Genomic DNA, 27110 nt, shown 5'->3' on the forward strand with positions numbered 1-27110 from the left:
ACGCTCTGCGGTGCAAATACGTTAGAGGTAACTCAATAATGAGCGAGGAACTGATCGATAAAAAAGCGTGAGAGGTTGATATGAGGCCAAATTAAAAGTCTCGTTCACAATTTGCAAAGTTTTTCATCGTCGGGTCTCGAAGAATTAAAAAACTGAAGGGAGAAAAGTACCGATGACAGCTAGCACTACAAGTGTAGATCTGGATTAACACCGCACAATTTCAAGCATCAGCTTAAGGTCATTATAGCGTTTTCCACGATTCCGATGTTCTACTTGAAAATTATATACCTACACCTACAGTTTACATGAGGAATAAAATCTCGTAGTTCGTTGTGAAAGAACATTTTGACATTTTTTCCGAGGTTTTTCATCAGGCGTCCGTAGAATCAAAAGAGTACAAAATCACTTTGTCTAACCTTTAGAGTACGAAAAGAAAACGTGCAACTTATTTTAGAAAAATGGAATTTTTGGAGTGAAGCTTTAGTTACAGCTTTGGACGGGTGTTCGGAAAAGGAGGCCCCTCAGGCCTCAAGAAATCGAAACAATAACGTACCCTGGTGGCAGTGACTGTTGAGAAAAGTTGTAAAAAAACTCGTCAATTTTAAGAGAACTTAAAATATACTTCAAAACCACTTGAAAATTACGTAAAAAAAAACTCTTGAAATATTCGTATCAGGAAACCGTTTTGGGGTTTTTTTTTACATAAAATTGAAAACGAATGTAAAGTAATATTTACGTATTTTTTTACGTACTATTAAAATCACACTATTTTTTTATCTTTAAGAATTCCTCAAAGGGGTTTCCTACAACGAGTATTTTAAGAGTTTTTTTACTTTAAATTTACGAACTCTTAAAATTTCCAACTTTTTTACATTTTTGCTGACAACTTTTTGTAGAATTATTTTTCAGAGTTATCGCTGTAGGGTAGTGGTAACGCCTGAATGCAAGTGGTGATACATCTATTCCTGCTCAACGACTGCCCGTGTTGCATACAGAAAAAATTGAAGGCACCTAGGGATTTGTGAAGTCAAGGTGTACATTAATCTGTGGATTGTTTAGACGGAAAAATGAAATTGATTTGTGCCTTTCCTGTTTTGACCCCAACGTGCTTTTATGATGAGGCTTGGGATTCGGCAATTTTTTTGAAGGATATATACGGTTACAGTGAAACGAGGCAAATTATGCATGATTCGACGGTGGAACTCATAGACCACGCATGTCGTCTGCGGTGTTTTAAAATCTCCACTCCCATTTGATTTTATCGAAGGAGTACAAACCAATATAATTCGTCGAAGTTTTCGCAGAATTTTCTCGGCGCAGGGAAAAAAAATCATGGTGGTTTTGACGATTGACGTTGAGTATAGTTTTCCTTTTAAAAAATGAAGTATAACAGGAGGTCTGCAACGTCGCAAACCGAGATCCGTGATTCGGGAGTTCCACCGTCTTAACGTTTCGAGTAAGACCTTTCAGCGAGTTCATTTTTCTGAGTTTTACCATATTATTATATTTTCAAAATATGGGGGATGAATCATTCCTCCCCCGGAAAAAAAACCGAAGTCTAATATTGCCAATTTCTTTTCATTTGTATGGAAGCAGCCATTTACATCAATGCCACGATCTTATTTTCCGTCTGAAATTAGACTTGTGCCGCCTTTCATCCTACATGCTTCAGGTTCTCGTAATTCTGCCAAGCTAAGGAAAAACGCCGTGTGAACATTCGTGAGTTGCCAAATTTCGTTCGATAAAATGTTCATTTTGAAAGGAGGTTATGCACCCATTTTCTTCAGATTTTCAGATGTTTTAGATTTAACTGCGAACAATTTTTTTTTTTTTTTTTTTTTTTTTTTTTTTTTTTTTTTTTTTTTTTTTTTTTTTTTTTTTTTTTGTCTGAAAAATTGGAAGAAAAATATTCATAACCTTGCAAATAAATTCGCATTTTATCAAAGAAAACTTGGCAACGCCTGAAGGCTCATACGGTGTTCTTCCTTAGCAAGGCAGTTGGCTCGTACGTAAGCGCCAAAGCAGTCAATATTTCGTCACCTTCCAGGCAAAGTATCACAAGCGCCATGCGACGTTCAGAAATTTCCGCCGCCATTTTATTTCTTTACTGAGAAATTTTTGGTTGAATCTGTTTGGAAATTTCACTAAATTTTATCGGCAGCACAAAGAAAATTCAGTGAAATTTTCGGACAGCTTCGTTGAACAATTTCTCTGTAAAAAAATAAAATGGCGGCGGAAATTTTTAAACGTCGCATGGCGCTTGTGATACTTTGCCTGGAAGGTGACGATATCGCAAAGCCGCTGATGGATATTCCTTCCCCAGAGTATGCAGAGAATGAGCGAAACGCCCTGACAGAGCTCGACGAGAACTGGCTGGAAATAGCTCCGCATTTGTTGGACTTCGCTCACACAGTTCCACAAGACGACCATAAGGAATATAGTGCTGAAATAAGGCTCCAGTACTTTGGTAACAGATCAGTATCCCCAGAGACCTTCGAGAATCTCATCCAGGTCAGTAAAATATGGTGTGCTCGGATCAATAGGTCGGTTGCGCTCGTCACTGGATCGTATTTTGATGCTTGCTTCTTGCAGATTAGCGGAAAATACGATCTGTCCAAACAGCAACTTTTTACTTTCAATATTAGCCGAAATATTGCCTTTTGTAAAGTCGGGGTTTTGACGTCATCCACCGCGGTAATGACACCCTTGATTTCTTCCACCTTGCTTTCATCAGTCAGTGATGCACACTGGTTACTCAGCGTGAAACTTGGATGAAAGCAAGGTGGAAGAATAAACGCAGGGTGTCACTACCGCGGTGGATGACGTCAAAAACTTGACTTTTCGAGGGGCGGTATCCTACTTTTAAAAAAATCAAGAAAACGCTGAAAAGACAGCTTACAGAAAAATTCGGGCGAAGAATTCCGGGGGGGGGGGGGGGGGGGATAGTTAGTTGTAGCGCACGTTCATTGCGTCATTTTGAATTTCCCGCGCTTCTGATGGCGGGACTTCCCACTCGCTGCGCGCTAAATAAGCGCCATATAATTGGACTACATTTTGCAATTGAGGACCACAATTTCTGGCTCATCCGTAAAAGCACTTATCTGTATAGGAAAATGACTGATACATACATTGTTTCAAACCTGATCATGAGTCAGAAAATTTAGTTCCTAATCACAAAATGAAGTCCAAATAACGCGAAAATAGCTGTGCATTCCATGCAAAGGTGGACGAAATTCCTAATTTATTGTAAGTTGATGTGAATACCTTCTCATTGGAAAATTTAGAAGTCAACTTTAAGGACCCTTTTCCTTTTTGTCCATTGCATTTGGAGAAAAGGTTATCTTACCCTCCTCTTCTTCGGCAAGACCTTTCAAGGCAATATTAGAACCTTTTTCGTTGTTTCACGTTTATACTCTCACCCTCGGAATTGAAAGAATGTTCCTTCCTCCGATCAACTTTACCCTAGTAGCAATGACCTTACAAAACATTTTTCAAGAACTCTTAAAAAAACCGTTAGAATTTTAGCATTAGAAAATTCTTCTTGGCTATTTCTTTTTAGTAAAATTTACAAGAAGTAACATTTCAATCAAAGTTAGGGGAAAATGTGTTGAAAATCTCTTAAAACATCACTGTAGTTTTATAACTTTTTTTCAAACATTTTTATTGTTGAAAAACTACAGGTGTTACATTAAGAGTTTTTTTAACACTTATTACTTAAATTTTACCGGTCGTAAATTTTACTCAGAAAAATACCCAAGAAGGGTTCCTCACACGAACATTTTAACCTTTATTTTAAGAGTTGTCTTCATTAAAGAGTTTTAATAGTTTCTTATACGTTCTTTTTAACAGTCGTTGCTACCAGGATACCACAACCCCCCCCCCCCCCCCACCTGGTATGATTTTAAATTCTAGTATCTCATTTTTAACAGGTTGTGGGAGATAGACTGTATATGGTGGGGATTCAGCAGGCTGTCCGATTCCAAGCGGCAGCGAACAAATCTCCTGTCTACTTGCTTCACTTTGCATCTCCAATTGAGAAGAGCTTGTCTACCAAGTTCTGCAGCTCAACCAAAAACTATGGTTCGTGCCAATTTTTTCTTTTTCTTTTAAACATGTTTATTTGCAGAATCGATGATGTAGATAGAAATTTTACGAAGAAACATGATTGAGACTGGGAAAAAATGTATTTTCCTGTTTGTTACACTACCGATGACTCTCGAGCAAGCAGTCATTCTTGCAAGTCGGCAAAACAGTTTTTTCTCCATTTAAATGTATATTATTATACAATCGGTTTTAGGCGAGGCAGTCTGTTTGGCCTAGTAGTGATATATTCAATGGATTTCAATGGAGTATTGACAGCGTTGCCTCCTTGCTTGAATCACCAATGGATGGTCCATTAAAAAAAGGAGTACCTATAATTACATTTTCTGAGCTCTACTTCTTTTACAGGAGTAAGTCACGCCGATGATTTGGGATACATTTTGCAAACATCCTGGGGTCAACCCTGGAAATCAAAAGAGGAATGGGCTAAGTCGCGACTGCTCATTAATGTATGGCTGTCATTTGCAAAAACTGGGTAAGCTGAATAATTCTGAATATTCTCAGAATGATTTTTTTAATACTAAATTTGAACTCAAGACGACCGTTCCGAAAGTGAGATCTCCAGCCCTCTTGGTTGACAGCTTTAGTTAATCCATTTGATCAAAAATAATCTCTTCTTGACAGACTTTCTTTTTTAAAAATTTGACAAAGACAGTAAAGATGCAAATTTTCTTGTAGGTACCTTCTAAAATTGAACTTCAAAACAGAAAATTTGAGAGTTAAGGCTGCATTATGATAAATTCGACTGGCTTGAGGTTATCCTCAAAATGTCGAGAACACTAGATTTTGAGATACTCAAAGCATTCTGGTGCTTTTGCACCCTTACTCTGTTTATATTAATTGAAGATATACATCCACCATCATTAGTAAAAAACGATTTTAGAGAATATCCTTGATGAAAATGCATAAAAAGTTCAAGAAATTACACTGACTTTAGAGGGGAAATTCACACTGCAAATCTATCAAAATATAATTTCTATGGAAAAATTTTCAAGTTTTATTTCCATTAATAGGTCAAAAGCACATGTCTATGATAAAAAAAAGCGCTTTAGTACTTGAATTATTAGAGACAGTGGAGAGAAAAAGGAGGAAAAAAAAGCAGTTCAACTATCTGAGTGTCTAAATGTAATATTGACTTGTTGCATAGGGCTTGCTTAACATTAAAGCATTTCCTGATGCCATGTTGAACACATGAAGCCACCATTGGCAGACTGACGTCAATTTTAATCACTAACGTTCTGATATCTTGGAAATTGATTTGTTTGTTTTTGAAAAGTGTACCCTCAGTCGGCAGTACTGAGTGGTTGCCGGTGTCAAGGAACATCAAACGAACTGGTGACATTGATTACGTAAAAATAAATAGCTACAAAGATGTGGAGTCTATGAAAAAACCCAGCCTCAACTTCTACGAATTTTGGACTTCATTTGCTTATTCCCCGTACTAAATGATCCAAAAATAAGTCAAGGAAAAAATCATCTACTACTGAAGCTGCACTTACAGATTTTGGAGGGTCACAGCAAGTGTATGGAAGCATTGCCAACTGACCAGAGTAATTATGATCGGCTTGTTGATTTCAGTTCAACAGAGGTGATTGCGACAAGGTGAAAATGATTTACAACAAAAGATTGTACATAAAGTTTGTAATTATTAACAATTTGAATAAAAACTTCATTTCCAAAAGTCCATTGTTTCATGTAAGAAAAGAAACAGGTGAAAAAATGGAAGAAAATAAAAAGAAAAAACAACAACTCGTGTGATACAATGGGATTGATACGAAAAACAATAAAATGCTATTCATCTTTAAATGCATCTGTTATTATTCACTTCAGATCAAACCCAGTTTTAACATCCCTGGCTCCCTTTAGCATCTCCTTCAATTTACTATTAAACCCTAGCTGCAGAGGAGAATTGAAAGACAAGATATTGAATGGTTTCATTCTTTCCGCTCTTCAGCAGAATTTTTGAAAGAGAAGTTTTAAACTCCGTAGAAAAAAACAAAATGCTGTAATGAGGCCAGAGTCTTCTTAAAAGATAATTTTTCACATAGCTTAATTTTGATATGCTGATTAATAGCCGAGTCCAAAATTGAACTTGGGTACTTAAAGAATGGAACACAAAAACAGCAAAAAATGAAGTTTCATTGAAGTTTGTCCAACAGTTCCAAAACTTCCAATTAACCTTGAAAATGACTACAAATTGAAACAAATTGACGCAAAAAGTAAACTAAAAGTTGCACCTTCTCACCATTCCAGATTGGTGACTCCAGTAAGTGAAACTAAGCGAATAAAAGAGAATTTCAATTCTTTGCACCAGCTACACGTAAGGTAAAACTTCTGGAGGAGACCTAAAAATTTTGGAAATTACAAAACTTCAACAAAGTAAAGTGAAGTATCCACTACCTGACCAAGTGAGAGATGGGGCTAAGCTACATGCTTGCAAATATTGCACACTTTAAATGCATGACTCCATCTAAGAAGGCAATTCTATAGAAGCGATAAGGTCCATTTCAGCACTTCCGTGGATATGCCTTTTTTCAAGAAAAGATGGATCCTTTAAGCTTTATGAAATCAAAATTAATATTTTTAAATGGTAATTTCTGAGGAAGAAAAATTAGCATCTGAAGTTGGTGGATATAAAAACAATCGGTCAGATAATGGAAATGTCTGAGGCATGATACTTTTTGACAATAAACCTTTAAACACCTACGAAGATCTGGCTTGATTCTTTAAAAGATGAGAATTTACTCATTGGTTTTCATTGCAGTCGAGAAACAAGAAGAAAAAAATTACCCTGTTCTCAGCCATATGACAACTTTCAGATGTAATAAGCATTTTAAAAAAAGCCAAAAACTTGAATGTGCTTTATTTTGCTGATCGTTGTGCACAGAAGCAGGATTAGAAATGAACATGACTAGATCTTACGCCACTTTATGACGCATCCTTTGAACGAACTTGAAGAGAGTAGGGAAAATAAATTGGGCTGGTCTGAAGTAACAATTACAAATGAAATTGAAAATCAAACCCTTCAAGAGAGAGAGAAGATTTTATCACAAATGCTTTGTCTATTTGTCACTACAGAATACATTGAAGAAATATTCCTTAAAGTTCCTAAACCACAGCAGAAATTTTTAAAGTCAGCGGTCTCTGGACTACGTTTTCTGTTAGGTTGGGCTTATTTGGGGAGGTAAAATTTGGATACGTAGAGAGAAGGTAGTTTTTGATTGATTTAATCAATAATTTTCTTGGAAATTTGGTAAAATTCTGCGTGCCATAATTACTTTGAATGGTGACAATGGGAAGACCCTTGATTTTTTAAGAGTACTTATAAATTGCTTGGAAAAATCAGAAACTAGAATGCAGGATGCTTTCTGGTGTAATTGATACTCACAAGAATTATCACGAGAAAAACTTAGAGATTCTTTGCCCAAGAAAAAAAAAAGGCACCATTTAACACCAAGTGACCTCTTCTACAACCTCTTCTCTCCTCCGAAAGAAGAAAGAAGAAAGAAGAAGAGGTTTGAGGTTTCATTCCTACGTGTGAAAAACAAAGGTTATGATATAGTTCTGTACATTTCCTGTCATTGCAACACTTTTTTCAAACCTAACATCTTTGAATCATTTAAGATGTTGTTGTTGTCCAACAAACATTTCCTTAAAAAGAACTTTAAGTGATATTCATGTACTTGAAACATAGAGGACTTGAAGTTTCTAGTGGGAGAAAATGTCCTTTTTAAAACGTTTTAAACTATCTTTGCCTCATTCTTTTTACAGAGTCACTTGGTTCTGTTCCACTGAACGCTATGTTTGTGTCCCCAGTCTTTCAGCATGAGAAAACTGCTCCAATAACTCTTTCAGAGGGATTTAATACAGTGTTTTACTACTAAATAGCTAAATAATCAAGAGTGCACCGGACACTTTTACAAAATTCTAATTAGGACAAGAGTAAAAAGAATCTTTCTCAGAAAAGAAAGAGAACCAATTCCAAAAAACAGATCAGTTACTGTACAAAGAGGATTAGAAAAAGTTTCCAAAAAAGAAAGGCATTCACTTGCAGTGCAAATGAAAAAATATAATAAAAAGGAGGACAAAGATCCTGAGAAAGAAAGCAAAATCGAATTAGGAATGATCCAATAGGTTTGAGCCTCTAACACGAAAACTCTTGCTCAAAGTCTATTTATTTCACTCTTGGAAAAATGCTAATTGAGCAAAATCGAAAAGGTGTCAGACAAATGCATGATACACTGCATTTTACTCAATCATGATTTCCTCCAGAATATTGGATCACCGAAAAGGTTTCTGGATGGATTAACACTCGTAACTCTGTTGTCTTTCAAAGTTTCTGACAGAAGAGCAAAACAATGTGGCCAATACCAGGGTACTCTGGATGTTGTTCTACTGACATCATTCTTCTTGCCTCAAAAACTTTCGTCTATCTTAGAATATCATAGGCTGATAAAACTAATTTTTCAAATCCCTGTGCTAACATCTTGATTTTATTGGTTAGGGTACTGAATTATCCTGCTCTTAGTTATCTCATTCATGCAACACATTCTCATTCGGCAAGGAAATGCCGCTGAAATTTTCCAACCTGTCAATGGCAATTCAGGGTTTTCCAGTGATGCCAAATAGTACAGTAATGGCTACCCAAACCAGTATCAGTTGAAAAAAGACACGTTGTCATTAAAAAGCCGACAAGATTTATACAATTTTCGGAACAAAAGAGAGGGTTTTCTTGAATACTCTTCTCGTGATTGTAGGAGGAACAAATAAAGAGGTTGACAATTCTAAAGCTCTCACGGTGGCATTAGTAAGTAAAGATAATACTAAAAACAAACAGTGAATGACATATATGTTTTGCGATTTCGATTATTTGCTGTTTTTTTTATTCAATAGATTTATATCCTACCAAATGCTGGATGATAAAAGTTTCATCATAACATTATTCAGCCATTTTTTACCAAAAAGCTCTCAGCCCAGATACAAGATGAAATAGACATTTGAAAAAAAATTATGATTTAAAATTCGCACAGTCATGAGGGGAAGCAAGTGGAGAGAATAGATTCTTTGGTTAGGCAAAGCTAATCAAGTTTTGAAAACTTGAAAAAAAACTATGGTCAACTCCTGAGATTACATTATTGGATGGAGACATATTTTTTTGGTGCACAACATTCTTTAAACAAATTCAATTCAGAACATATTTAAAATACAAGCTGAGATTTTTTAGTGATATCAGAAATAGTTAAAGGCTCTTAACAAAACAGCTTGAAACCTACGTCATTATTTTTTTTCCTTGTCATGAGGAGAAAGTTGGAAGAAAGTCTATCAGCAATTTGAGTCAACCGATAGAACAAAAATTGAACACTTTTAATGACAATGTCTACAAGTGGCCTCCTACATGCCCAATAAGAGAAGTGAAATTTCCGACAAAGAGAAAAATAATTAACACAAAAAACAAATATTGATGCCAGTAAGAGTTGAAAAATAAGGGAAATAATACAGAATTTAAGAGGTAAATTCTAAAAGAAAGTAGAATGAGAACAATAAACGAGTGAAAAAGTGGAAAAAGGTTCAAGAAAAGGAAAAGGACAGTCCCGTCACACGGTGAAGTTGGAAAAATCTAACTTACATTCAATGACTCATAATTTCTTCTTCGATACCATCTTTTCAATTTCATACAACTCTGAAATAATCACTTCCTCTTGTAAAGAATGGCTGAAATAACCATACCATGACGAGAGAATTCTCTAATGACTGAGTTTTCTCACGAGTTGCATGCATAAACTTTTTGTAATTAAAGTTTTGGACGGTCCAGTAACTAGTCAACATCCATTGAAATGTCATGTTGAAGGTGAGATGATAAGTGAATGGAAACTTAACTTTTTTGGGGGTAGTTCCTGAGGGGAAACTTTAAAGATGTGAGACCGAACAGGTCCTTTACGATTGGTCACTCGATGATGTTGCTGCCTGTTCTCTCCGCTTTTCTTCGATCCATTTTTCGATACTTGCTTTCAGTTCGGTATTTGATTTCACCATGTCCATGGTCAGAGGTTCACGGTTGAAAGGATCTGACTGGTCACTCAAAAGGTGCCTGAAAAAAAAATAATAAAAATAAGAAAATAATAACAGTGAAAAACATTCTTTGTCCAGACCGTCTGACAGCTTTAATTTTTTTTTTTTTTTTTTTTTTTTTTTTTAAATGTAAGTTTAATGTGAACTTCTTATAAGGAATTATACACATTGTTTCTAAAATTATAAATAGAGAGATTATACAAGCAACAAAGAAACTTACAACTCGTAAGTAGCAGTTTATTTAAATTTTTGCGAAGAAAAAAATCAAGGATCATGGAAGAAATGGAAATTACTAGGCAAAAACGAAGTAATATATATGATCAAAAGGTGGTTTGCTCATGCAAAAAGATTGGCAACATTTTACACTCATCCTTTGAAAAAAAAAAAAAAAAAAAAAAAATGCTGAACATTTTAATTGACTTTTCCTCCCGAAAGTTTCCCTGATTTTAGCATCTGAATCATAGTTTTCGATGGAGGGCGCTCTCTAGTGTTCCAAAAGAAAAGTAGTTAGGGTTTTTCATCCAAATTTTTTGTTGTTGTTAATTTCTAATCAAGAAAATAGCAGCTTGAAAAACAATTACTGTTTTTAACTGATCATAGGAAAAGAACCTTTCCAAGAGAGGGATGTTCTATTTGTAGGGAAGAAATTTTAGAGGGGCGCACGGTTTGTTGAATTCAGAGAGCTTCCGAAATTTAGTTACTGATGGAAGGCGCTCTCTAGTGTTTTGAAGAATAAGTTGCATGGGATTCGGCTAGATTTAATGACAATGTTTTGATCACTTCTTCGGACACTGTACACATCAAACCGTTATCAGAAGTTAGGGTTACCATTGTTAAATTTTGGGGGATTTCTGTTTAATCAAAAAGACATTATTTGAGGCTAGAAATCGCCACTAGCGAGGACGTAGTTGGTTTTATTGAGGAAACAATAACATAGATATGTCTACATAACGAGGCGTCGCGAGAGACTAACTTGCAGTTGCGCGTCAGCGAACTGCATTCTCCTGGCTGGAGTCTAAATCCACCCGTTCAGAAGGTGAAACGCTCATTTTTGTGTCGCTAGATGGAAAATGCTGACTTTGCTTTGTATTCCTTTCTTTGTCTTTCTCATCACCTAAATTCAGGTGTCTCTTTCTGGCCAAGAATTTTCCATCTGGAGGCACAGTTTTTCATAATTAGCGGCAGCACTTCATTTTTGATGTGATAAGCACATTTGATTTTACACATTTCAACACCCCCCCTTAAAATTACAATGTTGCTTATCTTACTACAAAATGAACAATATGTGTTATATAATTTGAGTATAGCTTATGTCTAAAATTAGCAACAAAAATTATTCGATGCGAAAAAAATTTAATCTTTATCATTTTTGAGGAAAACCTCTCTGCATTTCTCATGCTTCACTTTCCCCAACGCTTTTGTGAGCATATCAGCTGGCATTTCCTGAGTTGGCATGTAATGCAACTCAATCGGCCTAGATCTGACGGCATCCCGAATGAAATGGTAACGGATGTCGATATGTTTGGTTCTGTTGTGGAAAACAGGATTTTTTACCAAAGTTAGAGCTGATTGGTTATCATTATACATTGTCACTTTCAAAATTTTACGAAATAATTCCTCGTATAGATTTTGCAAGAAAATACCCTCTTTTGTGGCATCACTTATCGCCATGTATTCTGCCTCAGTTGAACTTAATGCCACGGTTTTTTGTTTTTTGCTTTCCCAAGAAATGGGATTTTTGCCAAAACAGAATACAAAACCTGTATAGGATTTTCTATCAGCTCTGTCCCCTCCCCAGTCAGCATCAACATAGCCTATCAGCTCTTCTTCGCCTGCCTCATATTTTAGCTTAAGATCTTTGGTCATTTTTAAATATCTTAGCACTCTCTTTGCGTCTTTCCAGGCTTCCTCAGTAGGCTCCTTGTTGAACTGACTTAAGTAACTAGCTGAATGGCATACATCCATCCTTGTACTTACTGTCAAATACATCAGACATCCTATCAGATTTTGATAAGGCACATCAATACTATTCGCTCTGTTTTCTTGATTTTCTTTTTGGCCTTTTATTTCGAGTGGCGTACCCATCCCTTTGCAATCACTCATATTAAATTTTTCAAGTACTCTTTGAATATATTGCGACTGATCCATTTCAATTTTGTTCAATTTGGCATCATGCACGAATTTAATGCCTAGACAATAACTTATGTCGCCTAAGTCTTTTACGGTGAAATGCTTGTTTAATTCCCTTTTTAAATCTTGCAATGCTACATCATCATCATAAAATACCAAAAAATCATCAACGTAAACAGTTAAAATTATAATTACGTCGTTACATACTTTATAATATACGCTTGCTTCTAGCTTAGACCTTTTAAAATCCAACCCTTTAAGTATGTGGTCTGCTCTATCATTAAAAGCCCTTGCAGCTTGTTTTAACCATAGATTGCCCTTCTTAACTTACAAACTAGTTTCTTTTGACCTTTTACCTCAAAGTTCTCTGGCTGCTCCATATATATGTCTTCTTCCAACAAGCCATGTAAAAAAGCAGTATCAATATCTAAGTGGTTGATTTTTAAACCCTTTTGGACAGCTATTGCTAAGAGGAATCTAATAGTTGAATGTCTCACAACCGGTGAAAAAGTCTCATTGTAATCTACACCGTATACTTGGCTGTACCCTTTTGCTACCCATCTCGCTTTGTAACGACTGATGACTCCATCAGGCCCAAGCTTAGTCTTAAAAATCCACTTGGATTTTACGACATTTTTACCCTTCGGTAATTCAACTAAATCCCAAACCCGGTTTTTAACAAGAGAATTGTACTCATCGTTCATTGCCAGCAGCCAGTCTTCCTTGTTTGGTGACGTCAGCGCTTCCCGCACTGTCAGTGGGTCATTGCATTCAGCTATCATTGAGTAGAGTCCCGGCCCGTCTTCTGGATATCGCATTGCAGGTCTCCGCTCTCGCTCTGGATATCTTCTTTCTCCCTCTTGCACTTCGATCACGGTGTCGTTGACTTCAGACTGATTTTCCTCGCCCTCGTCCGGCGCCCACTCACTGCCAGAGGTGTCAAGTACCAGTGTGTCATCGTTGTTGTCTTGTTCACTTCCCGAGTTTTCTGCATTTACGCTTTCATCAGCTTCTTCGGGTTTCTCGTCTTCACCGTGAACGTCACCATGTCGTCCAGGAAATTCTTCTTTAAAAGGTTTTCAGCTGTTTTGTCTTTGTTATATCTGAAAACAACATCACTATGCACGATAACTCGGCGAGTTTCTTCATCCAAAGTCGGTAGCCCATGGGAGCATAGCCAACAAACATAAATTTTCGGGCTCTGTCATCCAGTTTCTTTAGATGCGTCAGAACTTTCGCGTACGCATCACACCCGAAAATTTGCAGGTTTTTCAGTTTAGGCACTTTCTTAGTCCACATTTCATATGGAGTTTTGTCAGTGTCATATCTAGGACTCCTGTTTGTGACGTAGGCGGCTACGTACATAGCTTCGCCCCACATTTCACGGTCAACGTTTGAGTCAATTAGCATTGTGCGCGCTTTTTCAACTAACGTGCGCATTCCGCGTTCAGCACGCCCGTTCAGTTGCGGCGTGTATGGCGGCGCGTAATCCATCGTTATACCGCGTTTTCGGCACCATTCTTTTAGCACTCCGGAACTGTTTTCACCAGCGTTGTCACATCTGATCTTGGTTACATGTAGATCACACTCCCTTTCCGCACTGAGCACATATTCTTTTAGCGCGTCGAAAAAGTCAGATTTATTTATTAGTAAGGTTATTTTGAAGTGTCCCGAATAATCATCTTCAAATAACGCAAAATAATTATAACCGTCCCACGTTGGGGGATCAATTTTACCGGAAATGTCCGCGTGTACAATTTCAAGCAACCGAGACGCGCGGGTCCTTACGGATTTATGGGGCAACCGCGTTTGCTTCCCTTTTATGCATGATACACAATCGAACTTTTCTTCCGTAGGGATGACCGTTATTCCCTCACTCATTTTCGACAACCGCTTGATATTTGCCGCGCTGAGATGGCCCAATTTTTTATGCCAGTTATCGGTTATATTTTTATCTGAGAGAAAGGTCGCCTCTTTCTCAGAAAATTTTCGAACTTTTACCACGTACAAGCCATTTGCATTCCGATAACCACAAAGTACTTCATTTCCGTTTTTCAATATCGAAACTTTATTTTTTGAAAAAACCACTTGGCCATCATTTTCGCAAATCGCACTCACTGAAATTAGATTTTTTCTTAATTCCGGCACGTACAGCACTTGGTTTAGAATGCATTGCTCAAATTCCACTTGTCCGCTTTTCTCCGCTTTAATTGAGGTTCCGGCTTTCGCTACACAAATTTCGGTGTTGTCTTCCTCCCAAATTTTCAGGGCCGACTCCTGCATCGTGAGGTGCGTCGTGGTGCCTGAGTCCACTATCCATTCTTCTTCATCATCTGTACTCGCGTGTGCCAGGAAGCTCACTTATTCTTGTTATCATCACCACTTTTATCTTTGGATTTGTAGCACATTTTGTCAGTGTGATTTGACATACGGCAAGTTTGACACCACATTTTGTTTTTCTTTCTGCTCTTCATTTTTCTTCTTTGGCGCTTTACATTTTCGTGATAAATGACCAACTTTATCGCAGTTCCAGCACTTGAGTTGTTTTGAGTTGGCTTGGAAGGCCACACTTGTTTCAGGTTTCTTGCCATTTCTTTCTTCTTCTGTGAACAACCTATGTTTTAGGTCTTCCAGCGTGCGCTCATTTTTAGGAGTAGAATCCCACGCTGACTTGAAGTAATTCAGTTTGTCTGGAAGTGTAGACAGGATCTTGCTGATGAGGGCGGAATCATCTATTCCCTTGGGGTCGGTGGCCTTTAGTCTCACAAAAATCTCCTCTAGTTTCCCGATATGAGTAGAGATCGGCTTACTTTTATCATATGTCGCACTAAAAAACTCTTCAAGGATTTCACATTTGATTTCTTCCGTTGGTTTTTGAAAAAGTAACACTAGTTTTTCAAACATTTCAGCAGCCGTTTCACATGTCATAATATGAACCATGAGTGAAGTTTCCAGTGAGATAGAAATTACCCTCTGCGCAATCCCATCCTTTTTCTGCCAATCGTACAGCTCCTTTGCCTCTGTGGGTTTCTTCTTTGTGCCGTTTGCAATTTCCCAAGCTCCGTGCGATTTTAGATGAATTTTTACTTGAAATTTCCACGCTTCGAAGTTACTTCGATTCTTTAACTTCACTGGAGGTGCTTCTATGCGTACCGACTCCATTTTTGTTAACCTTCTATTTTCGACTCTTAACAAAAACGATTTATTTCGCAGTAAACGAAAAAACTTTTACGCACTTTAATTTTCCTCAAAAGACGATTTATTTCGCAGTAATCGAAAAAACTTTTGCGCACTTTAATTTTCTTCAAAAGACGATTTATTTCGCAGTAAACGAAAAAACTTTTGCGCACTTTAATTTTCTCGAGAAAAAATGATTTATTTCGCCGTGAACGAAAAACTTTTACGCACTTTATTTTACTCGGAAAAACAGTTTATTTCGCCGTGAACGAAAAATTATTTACGCACTTTTGACTTAAACTTTTAGCGCGACTGCGTCAATCCTTTTTTGAAGATTTCTGTATTTACTTTTAATGTAGAACAGTAAAAGAACGATCGCGAGGAAAACCGAACAGCATATACAGGGTCGCATCGTGCACATCAAAGTCGTTCTTGATTTCCACGGCGTTGTCGAACCAGCCCATCTTCGCGCGCGTACACTCACAAAAAACACGAACTTTCAAAGCCGAAAAAAGATTGATCGCGTTATCAAAAGCTCGGTTAGTAAGCTCGAGGGTCTGGGCCCATAACCTGTTAAATTTGGGGGATTTCTGTTTAATCAAAAAGACATTATTTGAGCTAGAAATCGCCACTAGCGAGGACGTAGTTGGTTTTATTGAGGAAACAATAACATAGATATGTCTACATAACGAGGCGTCGCGAGAGACTAACTTGCAGTTGCGCGTCAGCGAACTGCATTCTCCTGGCTGGAGTCTAAATCCACCCGTTCAGAAGGTGAAACGCTCATTTTTGTGTCGCTAGATGGAAAATGCTGACTTTGCTTTGTATTCCTTTCTTTGTCTTTCTCATCACCTAAATTCAGGTGTCTCTTTCTGGCCAAGAATTTTCCATCTGGAGGCACAGTTTTTCATAATTAGCGGCAGCACTTCATTTTTGATGTGATAAGCACATTTGATTTTACACATTTCAACAACCATAATTTTAAGCGTGCCAGTAGGGCTCGCTTTTTTAAATCACTCAGATGTGCCGTAGTACAGCATACCAATAAAGCAATGCTATTCAATGGGTGGTCCAAATTTGTTCCTCTTTGGATCCGTTTTTTCGTGTTTCAACCGTTATACTGTCCAACCCTCATGATCATTCACCAAAAAACCGAATCGACTTCTCAGGGGAAACCCTTGAGAACAGTTTCCCATCAAAACCGTATAATTTAAAATGACAGAAACTTCAATTAAGCTTTTCTACGCTCAAACAACTCAAATTTAGAAGCTTAAATCCCACCACAACTTTGTAGCCAATGAGCGTCTTTGATATAAGTCCTTGTTCGATCAAAAGCGGGAGAACGTGAGGTGGTTCTTAAGTGGCCGCCATTATCCCACTTCAAATTTTTAGAATAAAAAAAAAATAATGAGCATTGTACAAGGTGGAAAATTGCTCTGAAGGACCCATTACGGCTACAGAAGCTAAAATCAGAACTTCATTTTGAACGATTGATTGATTTAATTCATGAAAATTTTCTTCATTTTCTTTATTCAATGAAGTTAATTTACATTCAACGTTCATGATTAATGTTTTTTTAAATTTAGTAAGAAGTACCAATTGATACACATAGCAAAGACATGAAAATAGTATGTCTCCAACATTTCAGTTGTTCGGTCAACATTTCAGTTGTTGTTATTTTTGCTTTTCCCTGACTCTCAAATGTTCTACTTCACTGACTTTTTCTGACTTTTGAAAAAAATGTTTGAAATGAAATACGTCCACCTTTTCTTCCCTTGAAATATGCTACGTTTTGCTAACCTTTTAACAAAATTTCCTTGTTCAGAGGTCAGATGATAGATAAAGGCTAATTCAGTAGCAGGTTAAAAGATGACAAGCCTTAAAAATAACCAGCTGGATAAACAGTTGGAAGAGCATCGATACTTTCTAGTGATTAGTAGATGTGTCAGAAATTCCCTGACTTTTCCTGGTCCTCGCAAATTCCCTGACTTTCCAAACCACCAGCAACCCTAGAAGTTCTTAATGAAATCATTACAAGACAAATACTTGTTTTATAGTCTGAGGAAGTCTCTTACCGCGCGATTGTCGTCCTATCTACTGTTGTTCGAGAGGATGGTAAGATGACTGGGTCTGTCATTAGAGTAGACATTATGGGATCCAAGAATTCGTCTGGAGCTTCGGCAAGAAGAATTTCATCTGTTTTCTGTTGACTTTCCAGTAGAGCTACTCGCTTTGCGACAGTTTGCAAATCAGCAATTAAGGCACCTCCTCCAATTCGAGCTACCAAAAATGAAAAACAATGAATATACCAAGTGAAACTGTGATCCTTCAGACTCAAGGTACCAAAAACCTCAATGGATCAATGGAGCTCACCATTTAATTATGTTTTGATAGTTATAACTTATAAATAATTACAAAATTGAATACATTCAATCTTCTGCAAGAATGATTTTTTGTGCAATTAAATGGTACACATGATTTACTAAAGTTGTTTGAGACAAAAAAGGGATTTTGACAGCAATGATTCCAATACATCTTTTGACAAAATGATGAAGATATTGTCAAGTTGGACACTCGAAAACATAATTTTATGGATTTCTTTTTCACCTAGAGGCTGAGGGTTAGAAATCATGAAATAATACAGGATTACGAATTTCTTTTGAAAAAAAAATAGAATTTTTGTGCCAAATCAATATTTTTACAATGAAATTCAGATATTATAAGGAAAGTGTCATAGGTATTTCAGTTAAGTTTGCTTTATCGTAAGCTTGAGTTTCATTCCATTACCTCACTTGACATGAGGCAAAAAAAGAATTATTTTTGCTGAGGTTATAACTTGAATAGAACATAATAGTGCAAAAGATACTCACACAAGACTTGCTCTGCCAGTGAAAACAACTGAGGACTATAAGAGCGACCATCACGAGACACAGCAGCACAGAAAGAATCGTTCTTCCCCAGATGAACGTAAATTTTGCAGATATTCAGGACAAGATTCGCTGGATCAAATTTGTACTCTTTCATATCCCTCACCTATGAAGAAACATAATTAGAAACATGAAGACTGATGATTTTAGATGCATCCGAACTACTGTTTGCTAAAGTCTAGATTGATTGAAATGGTCACTACTTTCAAAAACTCAAAACTTCCTCTCACTTTTGTTTTATTTTTGCTCTGTCTTTTTTACTTAAATTTTGCTTTGCACACTTGCAGTTGTCGAGCAGAGACAGAAAAGAGAAACAAAATCTATGATACTCTCTGATAGCATACTGCTGTTAGATAGTAATCATCATTTTATTTTTCATCATGAAAGTCATGTGCATGTCACTATAAGGTAAGTTACTTGATGATAAAATCACATTTCAATGGATAACAGGTTTGACTATATGACATAATGACATTGTTCAACAATGCAAGCCTTTAACTTGAAAAAAATTGACTTTTTGGGAAGATATTAAGAAAGAAAGAGAGAGGGAAAAAACTGAGGAAATCGATCGAAAGAATTCATTTTTTTCGCCTCACCTTGAAGTTCTTTTTCTTTGGTCCGACTAAATGAAAAAGGAAATAATTCAACATAGCTGCAACTCGATCTACCATAGTAGAATGGACAAATATCATTTGAATTTCTGACGACAAATACTCTAATGTGTGAATGGTTTCTCGGCCAAGAATGCAGTCGAACCTGGCGATCATGCCGATATGTTGGAAGTTTGCTTCGTTTTGCTCTCGTTCTCGCTGCGGTAGTGCCTGCCACTCCCCACTCTCCTTCTTGTTTTGGAGCTGCTTCAGCTGGGCCATGTTTGACAAAGCCTCATCCAACAAGTAAACAGCATCATTCATCAGCAGGTTAATGAACCGTAGAAACAGAGGCGGATTGACTGCTTCGATATTAGACTCAGCTTCGATGGCTAGATTGCGGAAGGATTCCCTTTGCTCTGGCAAAGTCCAAAGGTAGTTCATCACGGTGTACATAGGCCGGCGGTAGTTGAATTTCTGCTCGAATTGAACACTCTGCCCAGTCATTTCAATGCCTACAAACACGTCTAACAATGCTGGGACAATTTCAGCGCGAAATGGATGTTCTTGGAATAACTTTTCACGGTAGAAAAAACCTAGGGGATTAGGGTTGATGGCAGGCGCTTCTTCGTCCCTGTTCGGGATCAGATGCTCTAAACATTCTGCTAGCTTAGCTCGTAGATGAGGATTTCTAACAAAGTTATTTGAACCCATAAAAACTAAGATTAAAGTTAATAATGGCTCTAAGAGTTCTAATCCTTCTTCTTCAAGAGCTCTAGGGTTCCAGCGGCGAACTAGCATCAAATAACTCCACAGGTTTTCTAATAAGAATTCTGGAATGCACCTGTGGAAACAGAGAAAAGACTTGATAGTAAAACATGTTTTGTAGGGAAAGGCCCTTACTATTAAAGGACACAGTGTTGTGTTAATGAAAAAATTAAACACTAAGAAGTGGCCAGAAACTGTATGTAACAAGGTGGAGTACTGGTGCGCATTAGAGTTCTAAAAATTTATTTTTGACTCTAATTTTAATTTTTGGTATTTCTTGGCTTTGCTTCCCCGCGAAATAGTGTTGTGTTATTGATCGAAAAACAAGGGGAGGGGGGAAGCAACGTCCACTCAGAGCGGTCTACAGCACTTGCATTTTAACATTTTCTATCCGGTTTTTGCGTGGCTTCAACTTTGATCCTTCATAATTTTCGAGGCTGCTTGTTTCTACAAAACTTACAGCCACTTGTTAGACATGGAATAAGACAGCCTCTTTAAAAAATTTGTTGTGACTCGGATAGAAAAATAGTGATCTTTACATTTTCTCTATACATAAAAACTGTAAAAAATGCACAGAATACAGCTTGAAAATTGAACCCTCCGATTTCTTTCTCCAGAATCTTAAACAAGGCAATTTCAGACATTTTTAAGTGGAAACCGTGTGATATTTTCTTCCGTTCAGAAAATACAGAGGTACAAAAATTCTGACTCCTGTGGCTCCTCCAAAATTTAAATACTGGTTAAAAAATTGTGTTGCTGGTTAAAAAACCAGTAACGAATTTTTAGGCTGAACATAGCCCTGTAATACTGGTATGAATTTCATTAATATTCAAAAGGAAAAATTTTGGGGGTTCATTCGTAGGGTCATTGACCTTGAATTAACTTTTTAAATTGCAAGAAGAGTAATTCAATAGAAGTTTCACAAGGACGGTTAGGGTGAAAAACCAGGGCCGAGATAAATAAAGAAAAAATCATGAAAAATGTACTTACGTCAAAGTAACTAATCTAGAAGAGGATTCACTTTGTCTCAGTTGAGAGATAACTACAGGTCGCATTTTTAAAGGCGCATAGGGCGGGATTTCAGTGTTGACAGCTACTTGAACTAACCAAACAGCCGTTGCAAGGAAAAACTTGCCAACTAAACTGAGATAGGTTGGCTCTAATAGTACAGCTTTCATTGATAAAAATCTGAGGACAAGTTTGAAACACAGTTGTTACGAATATTTAAAAAAACTTGGAAGTTACATTTGATCTGATGTAATTCAACATATTTAGCAAAAAAAAAAAAAACCAAACAAACAAAACGTGAGGAAAAGTAAAATTTGAAAAAAAGTAAGAGACATCAAAATTCTAGAAGGAAAAATTACATCTTTTTTAGAGGCTAAACTTCTTAATCCAGTACTTAATTCCGTGGGAAAAGGTAAATTAGTGCTAATAATCCCAAAAATGAAATGTTTGTGCCAGTACTTCAATCAATGTCTTAATAAAATGTTGGCACAAAAACCACCAAAAATGTCCAATAGAACACTGCACCCTTTAAGGTGATTCGATGGACGCCATATTTTGTGTCAGAACGGCATGCGATATATCGCATCAATTGGTTCCATATTTTCAGCTACTCGTCATTTTTCTCCTATTTTGAGATCGCACTTCTGTTGTCAGGAGTCTAAAGCACTCACTTACCAATTTTAACAAAGAAATTCAACATAATAAAGGCGTGGTTTTTTCAGAGAGAAAACATCGCATTCGATACTGATATCGAAACTGCACTCGAATGCGATATTTTCTCTCTGAAAAAACCACGCCTTTATTACGTTGAATTTCTTTGTTAAAATTGGTAAGTGAGTGCTTTAGACTCCTGACAACAAAATTGCGATCTCAAAATAGGAGAAAAATGACGAGTAGCTGAAAATATGGAACCAATTGATGCGATATATCGCATGCCGTTCTGACACAAAATATGGCGTCCATCGAATCACCTTAAGCTGTTGACAGGTTTAAAGGAACCTATTGCATGAATCTGGTTACTTACTTTTTCATATCAACTTCCATTTGCTCGTGGACCACTCTCATGACATCATTGTTCGTTCCACCAACTTGCTGCTGAGCATCTAAGAAGGCAGATTGCATGCGTGCTAGGTCCTGATTGACTCGAATTAATTTATCTAACACTACTCGAAAACTAAGGTCTATCGCTCGGTGAGTCATGAAAAAACATTCAGTTATAAATGAAAATGGCTGTTCAGAGATTGGCCTTTCAGTATTCTCCTCCGCTGGGAGTAGGCAAGTTTCGGTGCACAATTTTCTTAGATGTACGCCTTTCGACTGACTACCCTCATCCGTTGTTATCTGAAACAGACATAATTTAACAATTCAGTAAACGGAACTCTGGGTAAAAATTAGGCAGAATAAGAGGGAATATCCATGGATAAATCAATAAAACCAGTCTGCCAATTATAACTTGATAGAGTTATTAATTGATTTTCTTACCATGTATGAATAGTAGGAATCCAATGTATAGTGCAAATTCCTTTTTCTTGCTCAACATTTACAACAACATTCATTATGACAGAAGAAAAAAAAATTCCAACGGTAATGGAAATTTTTTCGATAAATGGTCCATCCATGGAAATTGAATGGCTAAGAATTTTTCAAATATTGAGGGAATAACTCGTTTTTTCAGGGAAATAAGGACGCAAAGAGAGTTTTCAAGGGCTCTCATTTTGAAAACTTATTTGCAGATTTTCCTTACCATAATCATTCATTTTTCAAGGGTAAGTAAAAGGAATGAGAACTTACCTTCACAGCACAATATGTTGGATCAATTTTGAAAAGTTTAGGATCTTTCACATTCCTAATGAAGGGTTCCGAGAGTTTCAATAAGAGGGCGCTAAGGTTCATCGCAAATCCATCGCCAACAATCGAAAGGGACCCTGTCAATGCAGCGAAAGGGTCAGATGCGGTGTTCCATAAATTACCTCGTGCTGCATTGGAGTCCAAACATGTGCCTAGCCACCGAAGAGTGATGTGCCTGACGTTTGCCGAAGCTTTCAGCAAAGTATGGAATAAGGAATGTAAATGGTTGTGCAGATTCTTCAGGCCTGACCAAATGTTCCCTTCCACCGACTCCGACACCTGTTCAAAGATTTCGTTTTTTGAAACAACTTCCGTCATTTACACAGCTGAACTTGGTAAGCTAAAAAAAGGGGGAATTTGACCTTTTTGTCTAGTAAGGAATGGTCCAAGGAAAAAAAGTCTAATTTCCTTAGTCTACTGTCATTTGGTCCACAGACGAACTGTCTCACAAAAAATGTCTAGAATGAGTTGTGTCTAAGTACTGTCATGAAGTACATGCAATTTTAAGCCTCTACATTCATGGCTGAAACATGTTTGAAACCAAATGAGTGTACAGAAAAAAAATTTAAAAATGAAATAAGAGTACAATTTTTGGAGCTCAAAATTCTGGTCAGAAATATTCCCACGTGTGTATTAAGTCACTTGTAAATGATTCACTCTCTGAATAGCAAAGCTTGTGGGATTAACATTATCTTGGGAATCATTAAAAATCCTGGTCCCTTGAAAATGGTACAGGAAATACAAAGGTTAGTATCTAGTTAAGAGTTTTTAGCCATTTTGTGTCCATTTCGTGCAATTGCTGGGTATAGCATGATCAATTTGCAATTTTAAGGAAAACGTTTTATGATTCGGAGAAATGAACCAAAATTCCACCCCTTAAAAGCCACATCTGGTACTCACCTATGAGCAAGCATCATAAAACTTGCAGGTATAATTTAGATAATTTTTTGCTTAAGTTTCTAGTTTTGTTTACAAACACAGTGGATACGAATATCTAACTAACCACCTTCTCTAGTATCATGTCATAGATTGGAGGGATTAACATTCTGCTGTGTTAAGGGAGAGAGCCATATGAATCTACAGAAATTGCCAAATTTCCTTTGATAAAGTGCACATTTTCAGGGAAATCTACTCATATTCATACTGCAATTTTTTAGAGAATTTTATAAAAAAAAAATCCTATCTGAAAAATGCAAGAGAAAATAATCATACCTCTCCTTGAAAAAAAACTCCTTTTCGAAGGGAATTTGGCAACTCTTGAATGTTCATACAGCGTTTTCCCTTAGTGCGGCCATAGAATAATAGCTAACAGGGGGGCGGCAGTCGGCCATCTTTGCTCCGATTCTTGAAATTCCCGTGACCCCTGCTCAGCCACCGTTTCAAATTTCGCGGGGAAAAAGAGCAAAGTCCACTGCTCTCACCCTACGTTTCTCTGCCGTTTCAAATTTTGCGGGGAAAAAGAGCAAAGTCCACTTCGAAAAAGTGACTAAGTATACACGATCTTACGGGAGGATCTGCCAGTTACCTTTCTGGTAGCTATTATTCTATGGTGCGGCAGCATTGCCTTCATTGCGACGTCGCCATGTTATGGTCCTCAGTGCTTCATACTGAATTTCAAGCGCAAATACGATACTTGATTCAAAGTGAATAATACTCAGCCTGAAAAATTTAGTATTCACTTGATAGACTTCTATATTTTTTTATTTTCTTTATATATTTTTATTTTATCAATTTCCTTGAGTATTATATATTTTTTTTTCTTATCTCTCTCTTACTAACGCTTGTTAAGATTTTTTAAAATCATTGAATTAAGTCTTTTATTATATTTTCTATCTGAATGCTGTTCCATTGTCCAGACACCCACCACTCGAGCTGTGTTCTCGGTGGGGGATGGAGCTTAAGTTTAATTATTATTAATGTGTCACAGAACTAAAATAAATGAATTGAATTGAGACTTAGAGGACTAACCTGCTCCATTGGTCTGTCAAAGAACTCATGAGATTCTCCTACCGAGCGAGGTAAACATGATATACTTAATATTGAACCTAGAAGGGTGTCTTGGAACGTTTTTCCAACAGCTGCATTTGAAGGAGTGCTATGGTCAATTATCACCTGAAAAAATGAAAATGATCAAAACAAGATTCAAGGACAGCAGATATGATGAATTCTCACTCAGAATAAAAAAGAACTATTTTTATAAAAAAAGTGGTCTCTTTTATAGGTATTTAAACATAGAGATTAGAAGATCAGGGAGGCTGAGTAATAAAGGAAATGGCTCAACCCGAAAACTGCATGTCTTCATCTCTTGCATTGTAGATTGCTCGTCATACTTAATTCTTTAACTGGGTAACTAATCAAGGTGCTAAATTTCTCGACAATTTCTATGATTAGTCTTCCTTCGTTAAGACAATATTCTTTGAAAATTTTGAGTATGAAAGTTGGCTTGTTTTCTTTGAAAAAGAAGGTGGAAAGGCATTTTTGAAGCACTAAAATGGGGATAGGTAACAGATTTCTGAATTCAGTCATCAAGTTATAAATGCCTGACAATAGGGACCTATCAGGATGCCAGCTTCCTAAAGTCCTGGTTAACAGAGAATGGAAATTAGATTTTTTCGTTGAAATTCACCCTTCTCTTTTGTGAATCTTCCCTTGTTGCTAAACCAATTTTTAATTTTTCTTTCTCACTTTGGAGCTTTACTTTTAGCTTGGTAAGTATCCAATTCAAAATTGAGACTGTCCTCGATTCTGATAATAGGTTCTTACATTTGTTTCTGTCTCAATTCAGAGGGTTATTAAGAGGGGAAAAGCTTTGTGCATTGAAGGGATAACTTACTTGAGCAAGATGAGGATTCGAGGCAAAAACTTGCAGTAAATAAAAGTGTGAGAGAGGTAAGATCAAGACAGAGGCTATCTTGAAATCTTCATGTACAGCGTTGAGAGTTGGTGTGAACGCAGTCAACATGACAGCCATCCCATCCGTTTCTTGAAGAAATTCCTTAGCAACGTCGAGGAAAAATGAACTAAGCTCTTGATCAGTCGCATTGTTTGCCACGAAGAAATTAATGATCTGACCAACAAACAAGAATAGGAATAAATTGTTATACTTACAAATATTGAAACTACAGACTCTACAGAGGCCATGATGGTTTCAGTGGCCAAAGTTCTGATAACAGCGGACGAATTTAGGGACACTAAATAGTTTGCAGATTCTGCTGTCCACCTCATGCACCGTGAACTGATAAATTTTGGAGAATCTTTTTCACTTGACCTAGTAAGAACCCTAAATTTAAGATATTTTCTCAGCAAAAATTTAAAAAATATCAGGTAAGGAAGTAATCTGATTACGTGAAAAGTGAAATGTCAAAATTGCTTTGATATTAAGAGGTTGTTTGACCTTGCGTTCATTACAGTTAGATTACTTACTTAGGTACGTTAACTTGTAATAAACTCCACATTAGATCAGGAATCAATTTTGGCTTACTTACCTGTTTGGGCAAATTTTGTGACTCATATAAATCTGGCTGTTTTAACGCTGTTGTTACATTCCGCAAAACTAGTCCAATCATTTCTGCGATGCTCTGATTCTTTTTTTCCGATGAGGTACCATTCCTGCGGCCGAATAGTCTTCTGTAGCATTCAAATAGGTAGGACAGGCACTCTTTGTCCACGAAGTGACCATCATTGATCCCATTACGATTTGGATTGCAACAAATGAGACTGCCACTTGGATTATCCAGTAGAAGTCTTTCAAACAAAACTTGTTCTAGGATGGCTGCATCCGATATACCTGCTTCAGCGACGCTATCTGAAGGATCGATATAAACAAGGGACCCAATATGTTCAGTTTGAATACAAGCATTGCTTTTAGATGTGGTAAAACCGAATACCTCTGCAACTGTCTGGGCAAAGAAAGAATTGAGGTTTGACTGAGCGGAATCCGACATAATTTAGTGATAACGTTGATGAGAAAAAAACCACTGTGATAATGCTGTCGTCATCAAAGCATAAGATTGGAGCAGAGTAAAAAAAAAACTTAGCCTTTTCAGAATATTGAAGCCAAACACCAGGTTACAAAATTCAAAGGACTGAAAACTACTTAAAAAACATTATGATTTTGAGGCAACTTCACACTAGGTTGCGTTGGATTGCATGAAAACTCCAAGCTGAATTTAATTTCTGAAACGTGTTAAGGTAAGAAACCCTCGGGATTCACCGACTTGACAACAAGACACAGTAACACAGAGTCACTTCACAAGCACAAAGGACGGAGAAATTGTATAAAATCCAAACTTGCTTGATAAGAAAGTTCAGTAAATATCTCCGCCGTGTTCCTGCAGGAAGAAAGCAAAAAGCATGAAGTGGAGGAAAATAACCATTGCATCATCAGTGCCGCACTGTAAATTTAATTTACTTTTTCGTATGAGAAACCATTGAAAACCTCTTTAATTTTATTTTCAATTTGACAACCATGTTAAATTTTTCTCGTGGCTCA

At 36.9% G+C, this 27110-nt stretch overlaps 2 protein-coding genes across 6 annotated transcripts in view; one reads left to right on the top strand and one right to left on the bottom strand.

Annotated features, from left to right (window-relative positions):
• LOC109039844 (esterase E4) overlaps positions 1-5907 on the top strand; it is a 72282-nt gene extending 66375 nt beyond the window's left edge. For all 5 annotated transcript variants that reach the window (XM_019055519.2, XM_019055520.2, XM_019055521.2 and 2 more), the window contains exons 9-12: positions 2324-2511; positions 3930-4080; positions 4450-4576; positions 5378-5907. In XM_019055519.2, the coding sequence (XP_018911064.2) occupies positions 2324-2511; positions 3930-4080; positions 4450-4576; positions 5378-5546 (635 nt within the window). In that variant the 3' untranslated portion in view covers positions 5547-5907. The remainder of the gene's footprint in view (positions 1-2323; positions 2512-3929; positions 4081-4449; positions 4577-5377) is intronic.
• On the bottom strand, positions 5726-26999 carry Ube4A (Ubiquitination factor E4A). Its single transcript, XM_019055516.2, has 10 exons — positions 26104-26999; positions 25452-25685; positions 24587-24730; positions 22562-22897; positions 21795-22111; positions 20753-20950; positions 19001-19838; positions 18348-18510; positions 17553-17757; positions 5726-10189 (listed from the first exon to the last, which is right to left on the bottom strand). Exons 1-10 carry the CDS (start codon positions 26560-26562, stop codon positions 10036-10038), a joined length of 3048 nt encoding a protein of 1015 aa, XP_018911061.2. The 5' UTR covers positions 26563-26999; the 3' UTR covers positions 5726-10035.
• Between the last annotated feature and the right edge of the window lie 111 nt (positions 27000-27110).

This window comes from Bemisia tabaci, chromosome 5 (genome assembly GCF_918797505.1).
Source record: "Bemisia tabaci chromosome 5, PGI_BMITA_v3".
In the NCBI taxonomy this organism is placed as follows: Eukaryota; Metazoa; Arthropoda; class Insecta; order Hemiptera; family Aleyrodidae; genus Bemisia; species Bemisia tabaci.

Excerpts from the sequence above, each read along its gene's own strand:
- Ube4A (XM_019055516.2), bottom strand. The coding sequence starts at position 26,562 with ATGTCGGATTCCGCTCAGTCAAACCTCAATTCTTTCTTTGCCCAGACA. Across the intron at positions 25,686-26,103 it reads CACAAAATTTGCCCAAACAG|ATCATTAATTTCTTCGTGGC; the intron begins GTAAGTAAGCCA and ends TTTGTTGGTCAG. Across the intron at positions 24,731-25,451 it reads CGAATCCTCATCTTGCTCAA|GTGATAATTGACCATAGCAC; the intron begins GTAAGTTATCCC and ends TCATTTTTTCAG.